Genomic DNA, 18,415 nt, shown 5'->3' with positions numbered 1-18,415 from the left:
ATAGGAAGGAGATCAGAATTGTATGCAATATTCCAACAGTGCTCTAACCCATACTTATGTAGTAAGGAGGGTTCACAAGACATTATTTGTGACTAGTTGTGCTATAATATTTGACGCTGATACTGATAGCTGAATTGAAAGATTTTTATACCCCAGAGATTTTTTAAAACAGTTTTTTTTTAATAGCACAGAAAAAAGTCCTTTGGTTCATCATATCCAAAGTCCTAAGCTACCTCACAATAATGAATGCAAAAAAGTCAAAACAAAATCTTGCAAGCAGTAGCTATATAGGATAAATATTCTTAAAGCTGTAATTAATTATGTTGCATGCAACACCCTCTTCTCTGATGAAATAAGAAGATTTTCTATATTGTCTTAATTCACCTACCGGTGCATCAGCATCATCTGTCATCTGCTGGTAATGCCCCGCAAGGTTGTTGTAATCCTGGAACTGCTGATAGCATTCAAGACATTTTAAGCCATGGCGTATTAATCGAAGTGAATCACAGCGCAGAGGCATGGCAGGATGAGTGAAAGGTGGGTTGTCAACCCCAATTACTGTTAAACTCCCAACAGTTTGGGCAGAAGTCGCAGCCTGAGCAGGAGGACCAGACGGAACAGAAGATGTCACCGGGGTAGTTGAAAACATTTGGTCTGAAGGGATGGGTTTCATCTGTAACTGAGTGCATTGCATAACTGCACCTTTGCCTTTGTGCTCCCGTGCATGCAAAAGCAAACTGCACTTGTTGAAGAAGACCATCATTTTGGAACAATGGCTGCACATCACCTCAATGTGGACACTTCGCCTCTCATAATGCTGTGATAAGCTCTTTTCTAGAGCAAATGCATCTCCACATTCCAAACAACGATAGCCACGAGCTGGCATGGTTACATTACTATTTGCAGGCGGTTTAAGGTTTGGCGCATAGATTGGCACAGGATTTGTACTATTTAACAGTTTGTTAAAAGCTTCAACAACAATGTTCTGATTTGAAGTAGGAGATTCATTATGTTGTGGAACTGCATTCTTGACTTGTTGTACCAGTGGCACTGTTACCACCTGAGTGGCAATCTTTTGTTGGCTCTGCCGCAAAGTGCTGGACTTTGCAGTAGCAGTAGCTGCAACACTGTGCGGAACCAAGTTAAGGCTTGCCAGGTGAACAGCTTTTGGCAGAAGACTTGTACTAGAGAGATTAGATGAGTGCTTTGATGCAGCCTGTTTATGTTGGGCTGTGCCAGCAACCTTCATGGTGACACTATGGGCATCTTCAGCTAGTACATTTGTTACAGCTATGGCTTTCGCGTTGCTGTTGTCATCTATGTTTTCAGGTCCTTTGACAGGAATACCAGCTAAAGAACTGACTGCATTAGCCATGTTTCTGGCTGACATTTGCTTCTTTCCATTCTCCACTGTTGTTGAAGTATGGGTCTGTGACGATGAAATGGTCACAGGGCTAGATCTTAAATTTAACTCCTCAGTGAAAGCCATTTCAGTCAGTGACTGTTCTGGCGAACTCCTTGACTCACTTTGTTCGGAATCTGGCATTATTCTGGTCACAGTCCTGGTAATTTCACCAGAGGAAGTTTTAATGGTTTTGATTCTTACTTTCGGGATGGCTGGTGGTGAACCTGTTGCAACGTAGGGGGAGCCTTTGCCACTATAGTCACTGGACACACTCCTTGGGCTATCAGGCTGTTTGTTTATGATTTTCTTTACTCCCTCCATTGGACTTCTTGGACTCTTTGGTGACTTTGCCATTTTGGGGCTGCCCTTGATCCCATCTTTCAAAGCCAACAAGGATTCTTTAAAGTTTTCTTTTTGTTCTTCCTTTGGGAATTCTGATGTCTTTTTGGCGTTAAGAGCTACTAATGCTGCTAAGCAAGAAGACAGCTTTGAATGATCTGATTTTAAACGCTGCCGAGGTGGGACAGAAGAGCACAAGCTCATCTCTGGAACACTGCTGCTCTTTGGCTCTTCTATGCTATTATTATGGAGATCACTTGAGGGCTGTAAGCTGTCAAACAAACTGCTGCTTTTATCAAAGTCCTTGTCGTTTTTCTCTGCACCTTCAGATATATTTATTGAGTTTGTCCTCTGCCCCAAGCTGGCATCCTTCATGTTACAGTTTCTAATCTCATTTGCTTTCTCTCGTTTTTTAGAATATTCATCAAACATACTCAGCTCAGTCACAGCTTGTTCAGGTCGTTCCCTTGTCCTGTCCATCAAAGAATTTGCTGTAGAAACATACAGGTCAACAGAACCAAGGTAAGGTCTCTCATCTCTTTTAATGCTATCCACAACATGAGCATCCTGAATGGTCTCTTCCGGCTCTGGGCTAGAAATAGGACTAAACTGACTGAATGCTGGTAGAGCTTCTGACCTTGGTGTGTCAAACTTATCAGAGTAGCTTCTGGAACTATCTCCATTAATGAAAGCAGTGACCATCTTGCTGTAACTATTTCCAATACTATGGGTATCAGAGGCAATATCAGAATTCCGAAACCCGTTTTGAAGCAAATTATGCCCAAGTTGGTGGCCATCCTTCTCAGTGATGGAATCGAAGGAGTCTTGTCGGCTGGTGTTCTTAACAATAACGCTCACCACTGGGACGTCAGGTATGGGGTGGTGCATAGACAACTCATCTATACCCATACCACCTTGCTTCAAATGACTTTCTGCTTCCTCACTGCTTGACTGGATAGCCTCCTTGGCATCGAGGTCTGGATCAGGAATGTCAAAAGCAGCTAGGAGGTCATCAAAATCTGGGGTCTTCATGTCACCCATGTTTGAATACTTAGAGAAACCTTAAAAGAAAGACAGAAAAGATGAGTTACAATTTCAATTCATTTGTAAATCAGAATGGGTTCAAATATGAAACCAATAATCTGTAGACATCATGACACAAATCAACATCTGCAAAGACCTACTAAAAGGCAAATTAACAAAACTAAATACTGCTAACACAGATCTTACAATCACTGCACTAAACTATTAGGTGTACAAAAGCATAATTTTTAAAAAAAGTTTGCCATACATTTCCTCCAACAGTTCACTTAATTCAGTTTGAACTCCAAGCATCTTATTGTATTTAAGAGTGGAAACATTGGTCAAACACTACAGAAGTTATACTGTGCTATCCGAGTATTCTAAAAATGTCTCATGTGCGGCACTCTTGGATTCCCAAAGTGAAATTCCAGGGGAAGGCCAAGAAATGTAACATTAAGCTATACTACATGCTCATTAATACATGAAAAACAATTTGCATTTACACAGAGATACATACAGACTGGTTTCAGGAATTGAGAGTTCCAGGAACCCATCTCTGTTGCATATCATTGTAATGCAAACAGCCTGATTGCATTGGAACCCTGGCACTGAGTGTAGCTGTTCCTTTTGCAGGAACCGGACAGAGTAAACAAGACCCTGCAGCTTCTCCCTTTCATGCTTTCTCAAACATTTCATACAAAGCAGACACTTATGAAATGTAAACATTCGCATATTTGAGGCATGCGATTCATGAAGCTGGTTAAGACTGAACAACCTACAGTCAGTCAGTCACACTCGAGCAGAAGGGAATCAGTGAAAACAACTTGTATTTATATGGTGTCTGTAATGTGTTAAAATACTCCAAAACACTTTCAACAGAAACAGGCTTTAAGGTATGTTAAAGGGAAGAAGAGGTGAAGAGAAAGGAGAAAAGGACAAGAGAAAAGGCAAACTCAGATCACATGGGAATGACAAAGTTCAAGTCCATGCCTTTGTTATATCTGAAATGACCATTCCAACTCAATGGGAAGTGCTGGATGTCTTGAAACGCATAAAAGTGGATAAATCCCCAGGACCCCTAGAATCCCCAGGTATACCCAGGACTCTGTGGGAAGCTACAGAAGTGATTGCTGGGTCTCTTGCTGAGATAGTGGTATCATCGATAGTCACAGGTGAGGGGCTGGAAGACTGGAGGTTGGCAAACGTGTTGCCACTGTTTAAGAAAGGTGGTAAGGACAAGCCAGGGAACTATAGATCAGTGAGCCTGACCTCGGTGGGGGGCAAGTTGTTGGAGGGAATCCTGAGGGACAGGATGTACATGTATTTGGAAAAAGTGAGGACTGCAGATGCTGGAGATCAGAGCTTAAAAATGTGTTGCTGGAAAAGTGCAGGTCAGGCAGCATCAAACGAACAGGAGAATTGACGTTTCAGGCATAAGCCCTTCTTCAGGAATGAGGAGTGTGTGCCAAGCAGGCTAAGATAAAAGGTAGGGAGAAGGGACTTGGGGGAGGGGCGCTGGGAATACGATAGGTGGAAGGAGGTTGAGGTGAGGGTGATAGGCCAGAGAGGGGGTGGGGGCGGAGAGGTCGGGAAGAAGATTGCAGGTCAAGAAGGCGGTGCTGAGTCTGAGGGTTGGGACTGAGAAAAGGTGGGGGACGGGGAAATGAGAAAGCTGGAGAAATCTGCATTCATCCCTTGTGGTTGGAGGGTTCCTAGGCGGAAGATGAGGTGCTCTTCCTCCAAGCATCGTGTTGCCATGGTCTGGTGATGGAGGAGGCCATGGACTTTCATGTCCTTGGCGGAATGGGAGGGGGAGTTAAAAAGGCAAGGACTAATTAGGGATAGTCAACATGGCATTGTGTGTGGGAAACCATGTCTTACGAACTTGATTAAGGTTTTTGAGGAAGTAACAAAGAGGATTGATGAGGGCAGAGTGGTAGATGTGATCTGCATGGACTTTAGTAAGGCATTCGACAAGATTCCCCATGGGACATTGATTAGCAAGGTTAGATCTCACGGAATACAGGGAGAACTAGCCATTTGGATACAGAACTGGCTCAAAGGTAGAAGACAGAGGGTGGTGGTGGACGGTTGTTTTTCAGACTGGAGGCCTGTGACCAGTGGAGTGCCACAAGGATCAGTGTTGGGTCCTCTACTTTTTGTCACTTACATATATGATTTGGATGCAAGCATAAGAGGTATAGTTAGTAAGTTTGCAGATTGGCACCAAAACTGGAGGTGTAATGGACAGTGAAGAGGGTTACCTCAGATTACAACAGGAACTTGACCAAATGGGCCAATGGGCTGAGAAGTGGCAGATGGAGATTAATTCAGTTAAATGTGAGGTGCTGCATTATGGGAAAGCAAATCTTAGCAGGACTTATACACTTAATGGTAAGGTCCCAGGGAGTGTTGCTGAACAAAGAGACCTTGGAGTGCAGGTTCATAGCTCTTTGAAAGTGGAGTCACAGGTAGATAAGATACTGAAGGCGGCTTTGGTATGCTTTCCTTTATTGGTCAGAGTATTGAGTACAGGAGTTGGTAAAAAAAAGGACTGCAGATGCTGGAAAACAGAGTCTAGATTAGAGTGGTGCTGGAAAAGCACAGCAGGTCAGGCAGTATCCAAGGAGCAGGAAAATCGACATTTCGGGCAAAAGCCCTTCATCAGGAATACAGGCAGGGAGCCTGCAAGGTGGAGAGATAAATGATAGGGGGGTGGGGGTGGGGGTGGGGAGAAAGTAGCATAGAGTACAATAGGTGAATGGGGGGTGGGGATGGAGGTGATAGGTCGGAATGGAGGGTAGAGGAAGGTAGCAAAGAGTACAATGGGTGAATGGGGCGGGGTCGGAGTTGGGAGGTCATGCTGCGGTTGTACAGGACATTGGTTAGGTCACTGTTGGAATATTGCGTGAAATTCTGGTCTCCTTCCTATCAGAAAGATGTTGTGAAACTTGAAAGGGTTCAGAAAAGATTTACAAGGATGTTGCCAGGGTTGGAGGATTTCAGCTATAGAAAGAGGCTGAACAGGCTGGGGCTGTTTTCCCGGAGCGTCGGAGGCTGAGGGGTGACCTTATAAAGGTTTACAAAATTATGAGGGGCATGGATCGGGTAAATAGGCAAAGTGTTTTCCCTGGGGTCAGGGAGTCCAGAACTAGAGGGCATAGGTTTAGGGGGAGAAGGGAAAGATATAAAAGAGATCTACGGGTAACTTTTTCACGCAGAGGGTGGTATGTGTATGGAACGAGCTGCCAGAGGAAGTGGTGGAGGCTGGTACAATTGCAACATTTAAGAGGCAGTTGGATGGGTATATGAATAGGAAGGGTTTGGAGGGATATGGGCTCGGTGCTGGCAGGTGGGAGTAGATTGGGTTGGGATATCCGGTCGGCATGGATGGGTTGGACCTAAGGGTCTGTTTCCATGCTGCACATCTCTATGACTCTATCTGATGAAGAGTCATCTAGACTTGAAACGTTCGCTTGTTTTCTCTCCATGAATACTGCCTAACCTGCTGTAATCTCCAGCAGTTTTTGTTTTCTCCAGAGTCTTACTCCTGCTAACCTGGAGGAGATCCAATAATCATCATCTCGTCTTAACTTAGGTCCCCTTCATCTATCAATCCGTGCTTGCTGACTTAACTTGGCTCCAATTTTAACATTGCCAAGATTTAATAATTCTCATTATAATTCTCTAATTGTTTCAAACACAACTGCCCCCAACTCCACCTCCTGGGTTTATAATGTTCTCCAATCCTTCAGGGTACTTGTGCCTCTCTAATTCTAGATTCTTGAGCAGCCCCGATTTTAATCACTCAATCATTATTTGCCTCGTTTTAGGCTTCTAAGGTCCTAAACTCTGGAATAGAGAATTACAATGATGACTTAACTGTTGACTGCAACTTAACTGGCAGGATATTCTGGTTGGGCTGAATGGCACATTTCTGTACTGCATACATATCTTAGTAAAGGGAGAATCAAATCAGAACTGTATTTTTACATCAAGAATCAGCTCAGACTGCAATGCAACATTACAACAAGCCAGATTTGTTTCTTCCGAACCCTGTCACCTCTCTTATATCCCAAAGCTAATCTACTGTTTAATTATAGTTTTATTTATTTTAGGAATTTTATCATTAAGATTACACAGAAAACCATCTGAAAAGAGAACATATTACATACTCATTAAAATTACACTGGCAGCACATCTGTTATTCACTCCTAGTTAAAGATACGCTGAACTAATTGAGGGAAAAAAGGTAATTAGAAACGCATCTAAATAACTCATCATTAAAACAAATCGGCCTGGAGGAGAATGAACAAATAGCCACGATTGTGTCAAACTCAGGATAAGAGATGTGGAACATCTAGTCAAGAGGAAGAAGGAAGCTTACTTAAGGAGGCAAAGATCAGACAGGGCTTTAGAAGGTTACAGGGTAGCCAGGAAGGGAACTGAAGAATGGAATTTTGAGAGCTAGAAGGGGGCATGATAAAGCTTGAGCGGGTAGGATTAAGGAAAATCCTAAGGCATTCTACACTTACGTGAGGAACAAGAGGGTAGGGCCAATCAGGAGGGATTTTGGAGGTGGTAGGGAGGTCCTTCATGATTACTTTGCTTCAGTATTCACTACTGAGAGGGACCTTGTCGTTTGTGAGGAGAGCGTGAAACAGACTGATATGCTCGAACAGGTTGATATTAAGAAAGAGCATGTGCTGAAAATTTTGAAAAACATTAGGATACATAGATCACCTGGACCTGAAGGGATATACCAAATGTTACTATGGGAAGTGAGGGAAGAGATTGTTGTGCCTTTGGCAATGATCTTTGCGTCCTCACTATCCAATGGAGTAGTGCCAGATGATTGGAGGTGGCAAATGTTATTCCCTTGTTCAAGAAAGGGAATAGGGATAATCTTGGGAATTTCAGTGCAGTCAGTCTTGTGTCTGTGGTGGACAAAATATTGGAGAGGATTCTGAGAAACAGGATTTACGATTAATTGGAAAACCATAGTTTGATTAGAGATAGCCAGCATGGCTTTGTGAGGGGCAGATCATGCTTCACAAGCCTTAGTGAATTATTCAAGGATGTGTCAAAACACACTGATGAAGGTAGAGCAGTGGATGTGGTGTACATTGATTTTAGCAAGACGTTTGGTAAGTTCCCCATGGTAGGCTCATTCAGAAAGTAAGGAGGCATGGGATACAGGGAAATTTGGCTGTCTGAATACAGAATTGGCTGGCCTATAGAAGACAGAAGGTATTGAAAGTATTCAGCCTGGAGTCTGGTGACCAGTGGTGTTCTGCAGGGATCTGTTCTGGGATTTCTGCTCTTTGTGATTTAAATGACTTGGATGAGGAAGTGGAAGGGTGGTTAGTAAGTTTGCTGGTGACACAAAGGTTGGTGGAATGGTGGATAGTGTGGATGGCTGTTGCTCGTTGCAATGGGACATTGACAGGATGCAGAATTGGTCTGATAAGTGGCAGATGGAGTTCAACCTGAGAAAGAGTGAAGTGATTCAATTTGGAAAGAATGCTTGAATCCAGAATACAGGGTTAAAGGCAAGATTCTTGGCAGCATGGAGGAACAGAGGGATCTTAGGGTCCACGCCTATTGATCCCTCAAAGCTGCCACCCAAGTTGAAAGAGTTGTTAAGAAGGCATATGGCGTGTTGACTTTCATTAGCAGGGGGATTGAGCTTAAGAGTCGTGAGGTTATGCTGCAGCTCCAAAGAGCCCTGGTTAGATCACACTTGGAATATTGTGTTCAGTTCTGGTCGCCTCATTATATGAAGGATGTGGAAACTTTAGTGATGGTGCAGAGGAGATTTACCAGGACTCTGCTTGGACTGGAGGCAGAGGGAACTAGGGATTTTCTCATTGGAGGAAAGAAGGATGAGAGGTGGCTTTATGGAGGTGTATAAGATGATGAAGTATAAGATGATGAGAGACATACATAAAATGAACAGTCAAGAGACTTTTCCCCTGGGCAGAAATGGCTCTCAAAAAGGGACATTATTTTAAGGTGACTGGACGAAGCTTTAGGGGAGATGTCAGAGGTAGGTTCTTGACACAGAGAGTGGCAAGTGCACAGAATGCACTGCCAGCAGTGGTAGCAGAATCGGATACATTAAGGTCATTTAAGCGACTCTTGGTTGGAAACATGGATGATAGCGAAATGAAGGGAATGCAGGTTAGTTTGATCTTAGAGCAGGATAAAAGTTTGGCACATCATCGAGGGCCAAAGGGCCTGCACTTTGCTGTACTGTTCTATGTTCAGCAACATATGAAGAAGGGGTAAATGTAGGGAAATGGGTCTGGGTGGGTTGCTCTTCGGAGGGTCAGTGTGAACTTATTGGGCCGAAGGGCCTGTTTCCACGCTGTAAGTAATCTAATCTAATCTAAAAAAGATAACCACAGTTAAGTCATGAGCAGGAATTCTTGGAACAGTTTAGCCTGAATCATGCATTTACAATCTCCCATCTTCCCATTTCTACGTTTGCTGGAAAAGTCAATAATGAATCAGGAGTTTTGTTGACAGTGTAGCCATAATTTGTGCCTCTCTATAAGAAGCCAGAACAGGTACATTAACCTGTTCTGGCTTCTTATAGAGAGGCACAAATTATGGCTACACTGTCAACAAAACTCCTGATTCATTATTGACTTTTCCAGCAAACGTAGAAATGGGAAGATGGGAGATTGTAAATGCATGATTCAGGCTAAACTGTTCCAAGAATTCCTGCTCATGACTTAGCTGTGGTTATCTTTTTTAGATTAGATTAGATTACTTACAGCGTGGAAACAGGCCCTTCGGCCCAAAAAGTTCACACTGACCCTCCGAAGAGCAACCCACCCAGACCCATTTCCCTACATTTACCCCTTCTTCATATGTTGCTGAACATAGAACAGTACAGCAAAGTGCAGGCCCTTTGGCCCTCGAAGATGTGCCAAACTTTTATCCTGCTCTAAGATCAAACTAACCTGCATTCCCTTCATTTCGCTATCATCCATGTTTCCAACCAAGAGTCGCTTAAATGACCTTAATGTATCCGATTCTGCTACCACTGCTGGCAGTGCATTCTGTGCACTTGCCACTCTCTGTGTCAAGAACCTACCTCTGACATCTCCCCTCAAGCTTCGTCCAGTCACCTTAAAATAATGTCCCTTTTTGAGAGCCATTTCTGCCCAGGGAAAAAGTCTCTTGACTGTTCATTTTATGTATGTCTCTCATCATCTTATACTTCATCATCTTATACATTACATCTTACATTAACTCTGGGACGCAGGTGAGGGGCATCTTCCAATTTTTAAAAAGTTAATTTCAATGACAGTACTTGAGAAAACATTGGAAAGTAACTTGCAGCGTTTGCATATATTCTTTTGCACAGAGACGACAAGATGGACTCAGAGAAATGGGTTTTGTAATTTGGGAATGAGGATTGTACGTTCTACAGTATTGGATACTGCTTTAGTGATACCAGTTACTTGGAACAAGAAGGGTGAAAGTACCATGCAACCTGCTATAACCATAAAAATCTGAAACATTTCATGTCTGCAAGGTTGTGGTTCCAGGTTAGCATTCCCAACTACAATAATCAGAGCACCATTTGTCAGATAGTACTATTCCAAAAAAAAAGGACAGTCCCTTTCAGCATCCTGGCAATACTTACCCTGACTTCACTGATTGGATCATTTGGTCATTATTTAATTGTTGCTTGTGGAAGCTTGTAGTGTGCAAACTGACTGTCTGCTGCCACATATCACACACCAACCAAACTTCAGGCATATTTAATCTCTAAATCAGATTTGGAGGTCTTGTGATCATAAAGAGCAAACTCTATAATGGTGCCTTTACTGGCCTTTAAGCTGAGTCATGTGAAGGCCATAAACTATGTTATAGTCCTTTCGCCCAGGTGATTATGTTTCATTTTACCTGGTCTGGCTGACATGCAACTCCAGATTCTCAAAATCTATTTGAGTCTGTACTACCATCTGAAATGGCTGAGCAAGCTTCTCATTGCTATAGCCCTCAAGAAGGCCGTGCGACATCAAGCTTGGCATCAGACACAACAATGATGCACTGTCCTCAGTCAACCCCAAAGTCCTTCTCACTAACATCCAGGATTGAGACAGCTGTCTTACAGACAAGTCAAACAACAGTGTGACACTGTCATTCTCACTGAATTATCCATTACAGTTAATGCTCCATCACCTTCCCTTGCTATGGCCTGGCCTGCCCTGCCCTACCAGCAGGGAAAACTCACTAATGATGGTGGCATACTTTCAGGAGGGAGTTGCCCTGGGAACCTGTGACACTAACTCCTCATACCATGAAGTCTTATCCTATCAGGTCAAATATGAACAAGGAAATCATCTGCTAATTATCACTTACCTGTCCTCTCTCAAAATATGAATCAGTACTCTTCCATTCTGAGCACAACTTGGAAGAAACACTGAGGTTAGCAAGAACAGAGAATATTGAATGAGAAATTCAATGCCCATCATCAAGAGTGGCTCAATAGCACTGTTGCTGACTGCCATGACAGAGTCCTAAAAGGCATAGCTATTAGACTTGATTTGTGACATGTGACGAGGCAATCAATAGGAAGGAAAAAACTACTTACCCCTTCCCTGTCTGGGCTATTTGTCACAGATACATCGACTGACCCCCTTATGAGGGCAAAATCTCTGCTTCATACTGTGTTCATCGTGTTATACAGCATCATCACATGGGATAGATTCAGAATAGATCCAGCAACTCAAAGCTGGGCACCCACGAGGCTTTCTGGGCCATAAGCAACAGCACAATTGTATTCAGCCACAATCTGTAACCATATAGACTGGCATATCCCTTACTCTAACATTACCATCAAGCTATTGGATCAATACTGGTTCAACAACAACTGGGAGGGGAGCAAAACAGGAGCAGCACCAAATTGACCTCAAGATACAATACTCAACTCTGTGAAGCTTTAAAACACAACCATTTCAATATCAAACGGTGGAAGCAACAAGCAGCCAGCTATTTCTCCTGAGGTCTATCCAGAGTTTCATTCATTCACTTAAGGGTTACTACAGAAGCATTTGAGGGAAAAGATGGTTATAATGATAGATTTAGATAAAGAAAAGATGGGAAGAGGCTTGAATGGAACAAAACTCCAGTTTTGGCTGGTTGGGCTGAATTACCTCTTTCTGTACAGTATACTCGTAAACTATGTAGAAAATGTACTTTACTCACAAGCACTTTTAAATATATGTCAGAATTGAAAAATAAAACAGTATTAGATCATGTAACATAGTGACAAAGTAGGATAGAACAAGTATGTACAATCCTTTAGCCTCTACCCCTTAGACTGGTGCTTTGTTATGTTCCAACATGGCATGACATAGGTACTTCAAGGGTGAAAGAGAGATCTGCATTCAAAATTCAAACAAAATCATTTAAGTTTTTTTTTTAAAATGAGCACTACAATCAGCTTACTCATATTCATATGAGCTTATTCATATGATCATATCCAAAGTTTTGATGTTAAAATGAGGCACATGAAGTACAAAGACAAAACTGCATGGGAATTTGAGTTAAGTCAATATACCTAGACAACGTCATACTTAAATATTAAAGGTAATTCTTCCTTGCATTCTCGGGAACCATCTGGGATGCCCTGAGCCACATTCAGTACCAGCAATTCTTTGCTTGGAATTAGTCTAAGTTACTAATATTAAGTTGGGAAAATACCCACAATCTTTGTCAGAAGGTAGACTCAATATTAATAAATAGCAAAGGTTTATTATATACAGCTTAATGGCTAATGACATTACATCTGGAAGTCTCCTGTGAGACATCAGGCTCCACTTAATAGGTAAGTGCATTTACTGCTGCCGAAACATCCTGGTACACACAAGACTATACTAGATACTGTTTAGCTCCTCCCAGGAGCAATTAATTATATGCTGATGGACAGAGCTTATTTGGTGATGTTAATTAACTCTTTCAGGTGCTAACTGCTTTAAACAACAATGAGTTCAAAGTGGACATGAAAGAAAAACAGGAGCAATTAGAGAAAAGGCAGGCTCAAAGGAGAATTATGCAACATTGGGACCATGGGTAAATGATGATATATCAATTCCACATATTTACTAGCACAAATGTTTGGAAGAAATTGTAGATAAATAAATATAGGAGAGGATCATGATCATTACTTATTATTCTTCTCCAAAGGGGGGAAAATAGTGGGGTAATAGTCAAGTCATAGGCTGGTAATCAAGAGTACAAGGTGAAGGTTCTGGGGGCAAAGGGCTCAAAACTGCACCACAGCATCTGGTGGAATTTAAATTCAGACAATAAATCTGGAATATATGGGTTGTTTCAGTGAAAATGACCAAGGCAGCATCAATTAATTTTCCTAAAAACCCAAGTAGTTCATCAATGGTCTAAGTTAAATGTGACTCTATACCCAGAGCAATGTGGTTAATTCTTGACTGCCCTGAGGTTGCTTAACAAGTCAGTCACTCAGTTCAAGGGCAATTAGGGGCATTAACAAACACTTGTCTTGACCATACAGCATCAAAGAATAAGAATTAATGTAGCAATGGTGATATTTGAGGGTTGCTGAACTATGGTTGTGATGTTACTACTAAGCAGGATGTAGAGGCACATCTTATGTCCACCTCAGCCGGAATGAGGAGCTAAACCCACTCTTTTGCTGTTATTCTGAACCACATAAGCCACCAAGCCAACGGAACTAGCTAAGCCCCAATCTAGTTAGGTATTAATTGAAAACAATCTTGCTGGGTTACTGATGAAACAGTACAGATCTGAAACACTAATTTTGCTTGTCTTTCTGCAGATGCTGCCAAGCCTGAAGATTTCCACCATTTTCTGTATTTATAACCCTAAGGTTCCATCTGCCTTGCTAAGGCTGCATCTGCCATTGGGTGTGCAGTCTTGATCTCCTCGTTTTAAAATATTCAATATTGGGCAGAGTACAAAGGAGAGTTAAGAGATTAATTCCAAAACTTAGGGAGCTGTATGGAGGTGTTTTGTCCGTTTAAAGGAGTGAAACATGGAGTAACCTGATTAATGTTTAAAATTTGTCAAGCCAGGAGAATACGATTTCAGATTCAGAGGCTGATTTCTTGCAACAGCTTTTCAGTTGAAAGGTCAGAAATATGTAAGACTCAGTAAGGGTTAGATGATTAAATCAAAACATTTCAAAGGCAAGTTGGAAAAGTTCCAGTCAGTATTTAGTCAGTATTAGACTTAGTAATACAGCAAGATCTTTAAAAAAAAGAACACTTTTATTTATATAATCAAAAACAGAAGTTGCTGGAACAGCTCAGCAGGGTAGGTAGCATCTGTGAAGAGAAATCAAAGCTAACGTTTCAGGCCTGGTGACTATTCCTCAGGCCATTACAAAAGTCTTCATAACCAATAATATCCTATAATGTGTAATCACTGTTATTGTTTCAGAAATAGACAGCCAATTTGTAGACAACAAGCTCCTACGAATAGCAATGTTACAACGAGTAGATAACCTGTTTTTTAAAATGCTAATTGAGAGATATACATAGACCATGACACAGGGATAACTCCCCCGCCCTTCTCTAAATGCTGATGTGACACCTTTTATGTCCAAGAGGGCGACACTGGGGGAAGATGAAGGCTTGGTTTAACCTCTCATCCAAAAGATGATACCTCCAACAACGAGGTTGCTGAAGAAGCCTCTGGACGCCAGAAATTTTCCTCCCACTCAACAATGTATTGTCAGATTTGATTTTTGTGTTATAGTCCTGGATTGGGCCTTGAACCCACATGACTCTAACCTCTGAGGCAAAAGTGCCTCTACAAATGTATAGGTTGGACAACATTGGGCTATTTTGTGCTGAAAGCTTTTACTGTAGAGTCATAGTAATGTACAGCATTGAAAAAGAGCCTTCAGTCCATCTTGTCCACCTTGACTAGATATCCTAAATTAATCTAATCCTATTTGGCCCATATCCCTCTAAACCCTTCCTATTTGCTCTGAGTTGCTTTTAAACATGTAATTAGTGGGTAACCATAACACTGCATTCATTCAAGTGCAGAGTGTAACAGCAATAGTCCTCTGTGCTGAAGCAGAATTTTCTCTCAAAGCAACTTCTGGTTTTGTCACTTAACTGACAGCTATCCAATATACCTATTATACCAGTGTTAGCGTCACTGTTATTCTGGTCACAAAATGTACCCATTCTTAATTATGCACCAAAATCAAATTAGTTCAGCCTAAAAAGTTTGATACTAGGCATTTGAGAATTCTACAAACCAGGATCTCCCTCCCCAAGCCAAAATAGCATGACATCTCTCCACATCAATGCTAAATCACAGCTTTCAGACAAGTGTACTTTGTGCAAAGATTATATCACAGTCAATAAATTGTGAAATCTGCAGAACCAAGTCCTGCTTGACAGAATCTTTTCACAAGCACAAGACATTGTGGTCCATTAGACGGATACTTTATTAAAAGGCATCATGTTCCCAAAAGGTACTCTTGATTAAATGGTGATTGGCATTCCAACTGAACATCTGACAATATGCAACATTTTTGGCAAACTGCCTTAAAAACAAAGTTCTCAACCACTTTACTATGGGTTTGTGACTGCTGTGGCTCAAAAACTCCAAGAGCTTGGTCACGTATTTTCAAGTCAGCGCAACTCATTCATTACCTGTTGCAATTGAATATTCTGGAGCATCGGAAGTGGATGAATTGAAGGAAAAACATGAAGATTTCCCAGAAAACAATTCTAGAAATACGTAGCAATCAACTGAAAGGAAAATGCATTTAAGTCACAGAATTTTAAAAATGGTGGGACCCCCAAAAAACTGGCAAGCAGGCATGCCACTGAAAACTTGGCCATGCCGTTTTAGAACCTATCAACATTTAATCTGAGCATTTAGCTTCCTATCACTCAAAACAGTTCTGGTCATCTGGTTGCATTGGATAAAGTCAGATGTTTGCTCACTGTGAAATTATCAACAAGATTGAATGACTGAAATTTGATAGACTACAATCTCAGTAACAAATTGCTCCATGATGAAAGGTATCGTGTGACTTCTAGGTTAAAAAGTGAGTTTTCATGGACTACTTTTCAAAGCAGTTCACTTGTCTTGTACAAATCAACATACTACTAATCCAAACTGCAAAATAAAGCATTGCAACATTCAAACTTTAAGAATATAAGACCACTTCATTCTTAATTTGTTCTTGGGCATTGTCGATTCTGCCAGCAGTTATTAACCATCCCTAATTGTCTGGAGGGCAGTTAAGAGTCAATCACATTGCTGTGGAAATGGACTTCATAAGGTAAGGTTGACAGATTTCCTTCCCTGAAGGACATGAGAGAATCATATAGGTTTCTAACAACAACTACCAAGGTAATTTTTAATACCAGACTTCAAATTCACAATGTGATTCGAAGCCATGTTCCCAAAACAATAGTCAAGAGTGTGATGCTGGAAAAGCAGAGCAGGTCAGCATCCGAGGAGCAGGACAGTCGATGTTTTGGGCATAAGCCCTTCACCAGGAATTCAGAAATCTTTCTTTTACATCGTGACCATTTTAATCATCTGCAAAAATGACCCTGCACTTCCTGTTGCCTGCCACTTCAACACACCACTGTATTCCCTGGGCAACATTTCTGTCTCAGGCTTGCTGCAGTCCTCAGCGAAGCTCAGCACAAACTGGAAGAACAGCATCCCAGTTTAGGCTTGGAAACCCTGCAGCCTTCAGGACTCAGTGTTAAACTCAATGATTTCAGGACTTGAGAACCTTCTCCCATACACCAGAGCTTGTCAACACATGGGTTTCTACTGCAACCAGCCCATTTTTAGTTGTTAATGGCTATTAACTGCCCCCATTAGCAACTATTGATTCTCCCAGGCTGACCTTTACCCATCCTCTCTCCACCTAACATGCTGTTCTCTCCCTCTCGGCTCCATCAATTTTTTAATCCTTTCCATCCCCCACTCCATCATCACACATATACTCTTTTCCTAACTACAACCAGTTCTGAAGAAGGGTCACTGGACCTGAAATGTTAATGCTTTCTTCCAACAGGTGCTACCAGACTTGCTGAATTTCTCCAGCAACTTCTGTTTGTGTTTCTGATTTCCAACATTGGTAGTACTTTAGTTGGGTTTCAATTTTATTCTTCTCCTACATATTATTTGCCCTATCTGAATAACAATTATTAAAGGCTCATTCATTGCTAGAACATGAGACCCATCATTCTTTAGCTACTTCAACATGAGTGTTCACTTCATTCAGATTCAGGGAAAATTATATTTGCCAACTGGCCCCTGCACTTACACAATCAAATTTGCTTATTTTTCCTTATGCCAGTAACAGGATCACAGTTCCAAAAAATCTTGTAACTATGATGGGCTAATGCGAGGTGATGCGTTTCAGGAGATCCAATTCAAGAGTGAACTATACAGTATGTGGAAAAATCCTGGGAAAAATTGATGTACAGAGAAATCTGGGTGTTCAGGTGTATGGGAGAACGTGGCAACGCAGGTCAGTAGAGTGGTCAAGGCGGCATACGGCATGCTTTCCTTCATCGGACAGGGTATCGAGTACAAGGATTGGCAGGCCATGTTATAGTTGTGTCAGACTTTGATTTGGCCATGTTTGGAATACTGTATACAATTCTGGTTGCCACATTACCAAAAAGATGTGGATGCTTTGGAGAGGGTGCAGAAGAGATTCACCAGGACGTTGCCCGGTATGGAGGGCGCTAGCTATGAAGAGAGGTTGAGTAGATGAGGATTATTTTCATTACAAAGACTGAGGTTAAGGGGATTGTGATTAAGGTCTACAAAATCATGAGCGGTATAGACAGGGTGGATAGCAAGAAGCTTTTTCCCCCCAGAGTGGGGGACTCAATTATTAGGGGTCATGAGTTCAAAATGAGGGGGGAAAAATTTAAGGGAGACATACATAGAAAGTTCTTTACGCAGAGGGTGTTGGGTGCCTGGAATACGTTGCTAGTGGAGGTGGTAGAGGCAGGCATGAGAGCGTCATTTAAGATGTATCTAGACAGATACATGAACGGGCAGGGAGAAGAGGGATACAAATCCTTAGAAAATAGGCGAAAGGTTTAGATAGAGGGTCTGGATTGGCACAGGCTTGGAGGGCTGAAGGGCCTGTTCCTGTGCTGTAATTTCCTTTGTTCTTTGTACAACTATGTGGATAAGGGCTCTGGATTTAACAAAAGTAACTGTGGGAAGCCAGCACTAGAGTGTCAATGCATCGCAACCAAAACAAAACAAATATGAGCATAAAAGAGGTTTAAGGTAACTGAGGCACATTACATGTGATGGTCTTAGAGTGGGAGTGGGAAATCATAAAACACGACAGGTTAAGCTGTTTGGATGTATTTTTATGAATTAAGAAACCAAGTACAAAACCAACACTTGTATTTATACAGTGCTTTTTGCAAGGGTCTAAGAATACTCTTGAAAAGTATGGTGCTGGAAAACACAACAGGGCAGGCAGCATCCGAAAAGCAGGAGAATCTAAGAATACTGCAAGGCTCTTTACAGCAAATGAAGTGATTTTGTTCTGTAATCATAGCTATTATGTAAGAATGAAAAAAAACTTGTTCTAGGTATATTTACTCC

General features: G+C 41.7%; 1 protein-coding gene across 10 annotated transcripts in view; it reads right to left on the bottom strand.

Annotated features, from left to right (window-relative positions):
* Positions 1-18,415, bottom strand: part of znf592 (zinc finger protein 592) — a 195,129-nt gene that overhangs the window by 63,960 nt on the left and 112,754 nt on the right. For all 10 annotated transcript variants that reach the window (XM_072553161.1, XM_072553165.1, XM_072553160.1 and 7 more), the window contains one exon: positions 389-2,805. In XM_072553161.1, the coding sequence (XP_072409262.1) occupies positions 389-2,785 (2,397 nt within the window). In that variant the 5' untranslated portion in view covers positions 2,786-2,805. The remainder of the gene's footprint in view (positions 1-388; positions 2,806-18,415) is intronic.

The sequence above is a fragment of the Chiloscyllium punctatum genome, chromosome 33, assembly GCF_047496795.1.
Source record: "Chiloscyllium punctatum isolate Juve2018m chromosome 33, sChiPun1.3, whole genome shotgun sequence".
NCBI classification, from domain to species: domain Eukaryota; kingdom Metazoa; phylum Chordata; class Chondrichthyes; order Orectolobiformes; family Hemiscylliidae; genus Chiloscyllium; species Chiloscyllium punctatum.
Note: the sequence above shows the minus strand (reverse complement) of the source record. Positions and strands in the feature narration are given on the sequence as shown.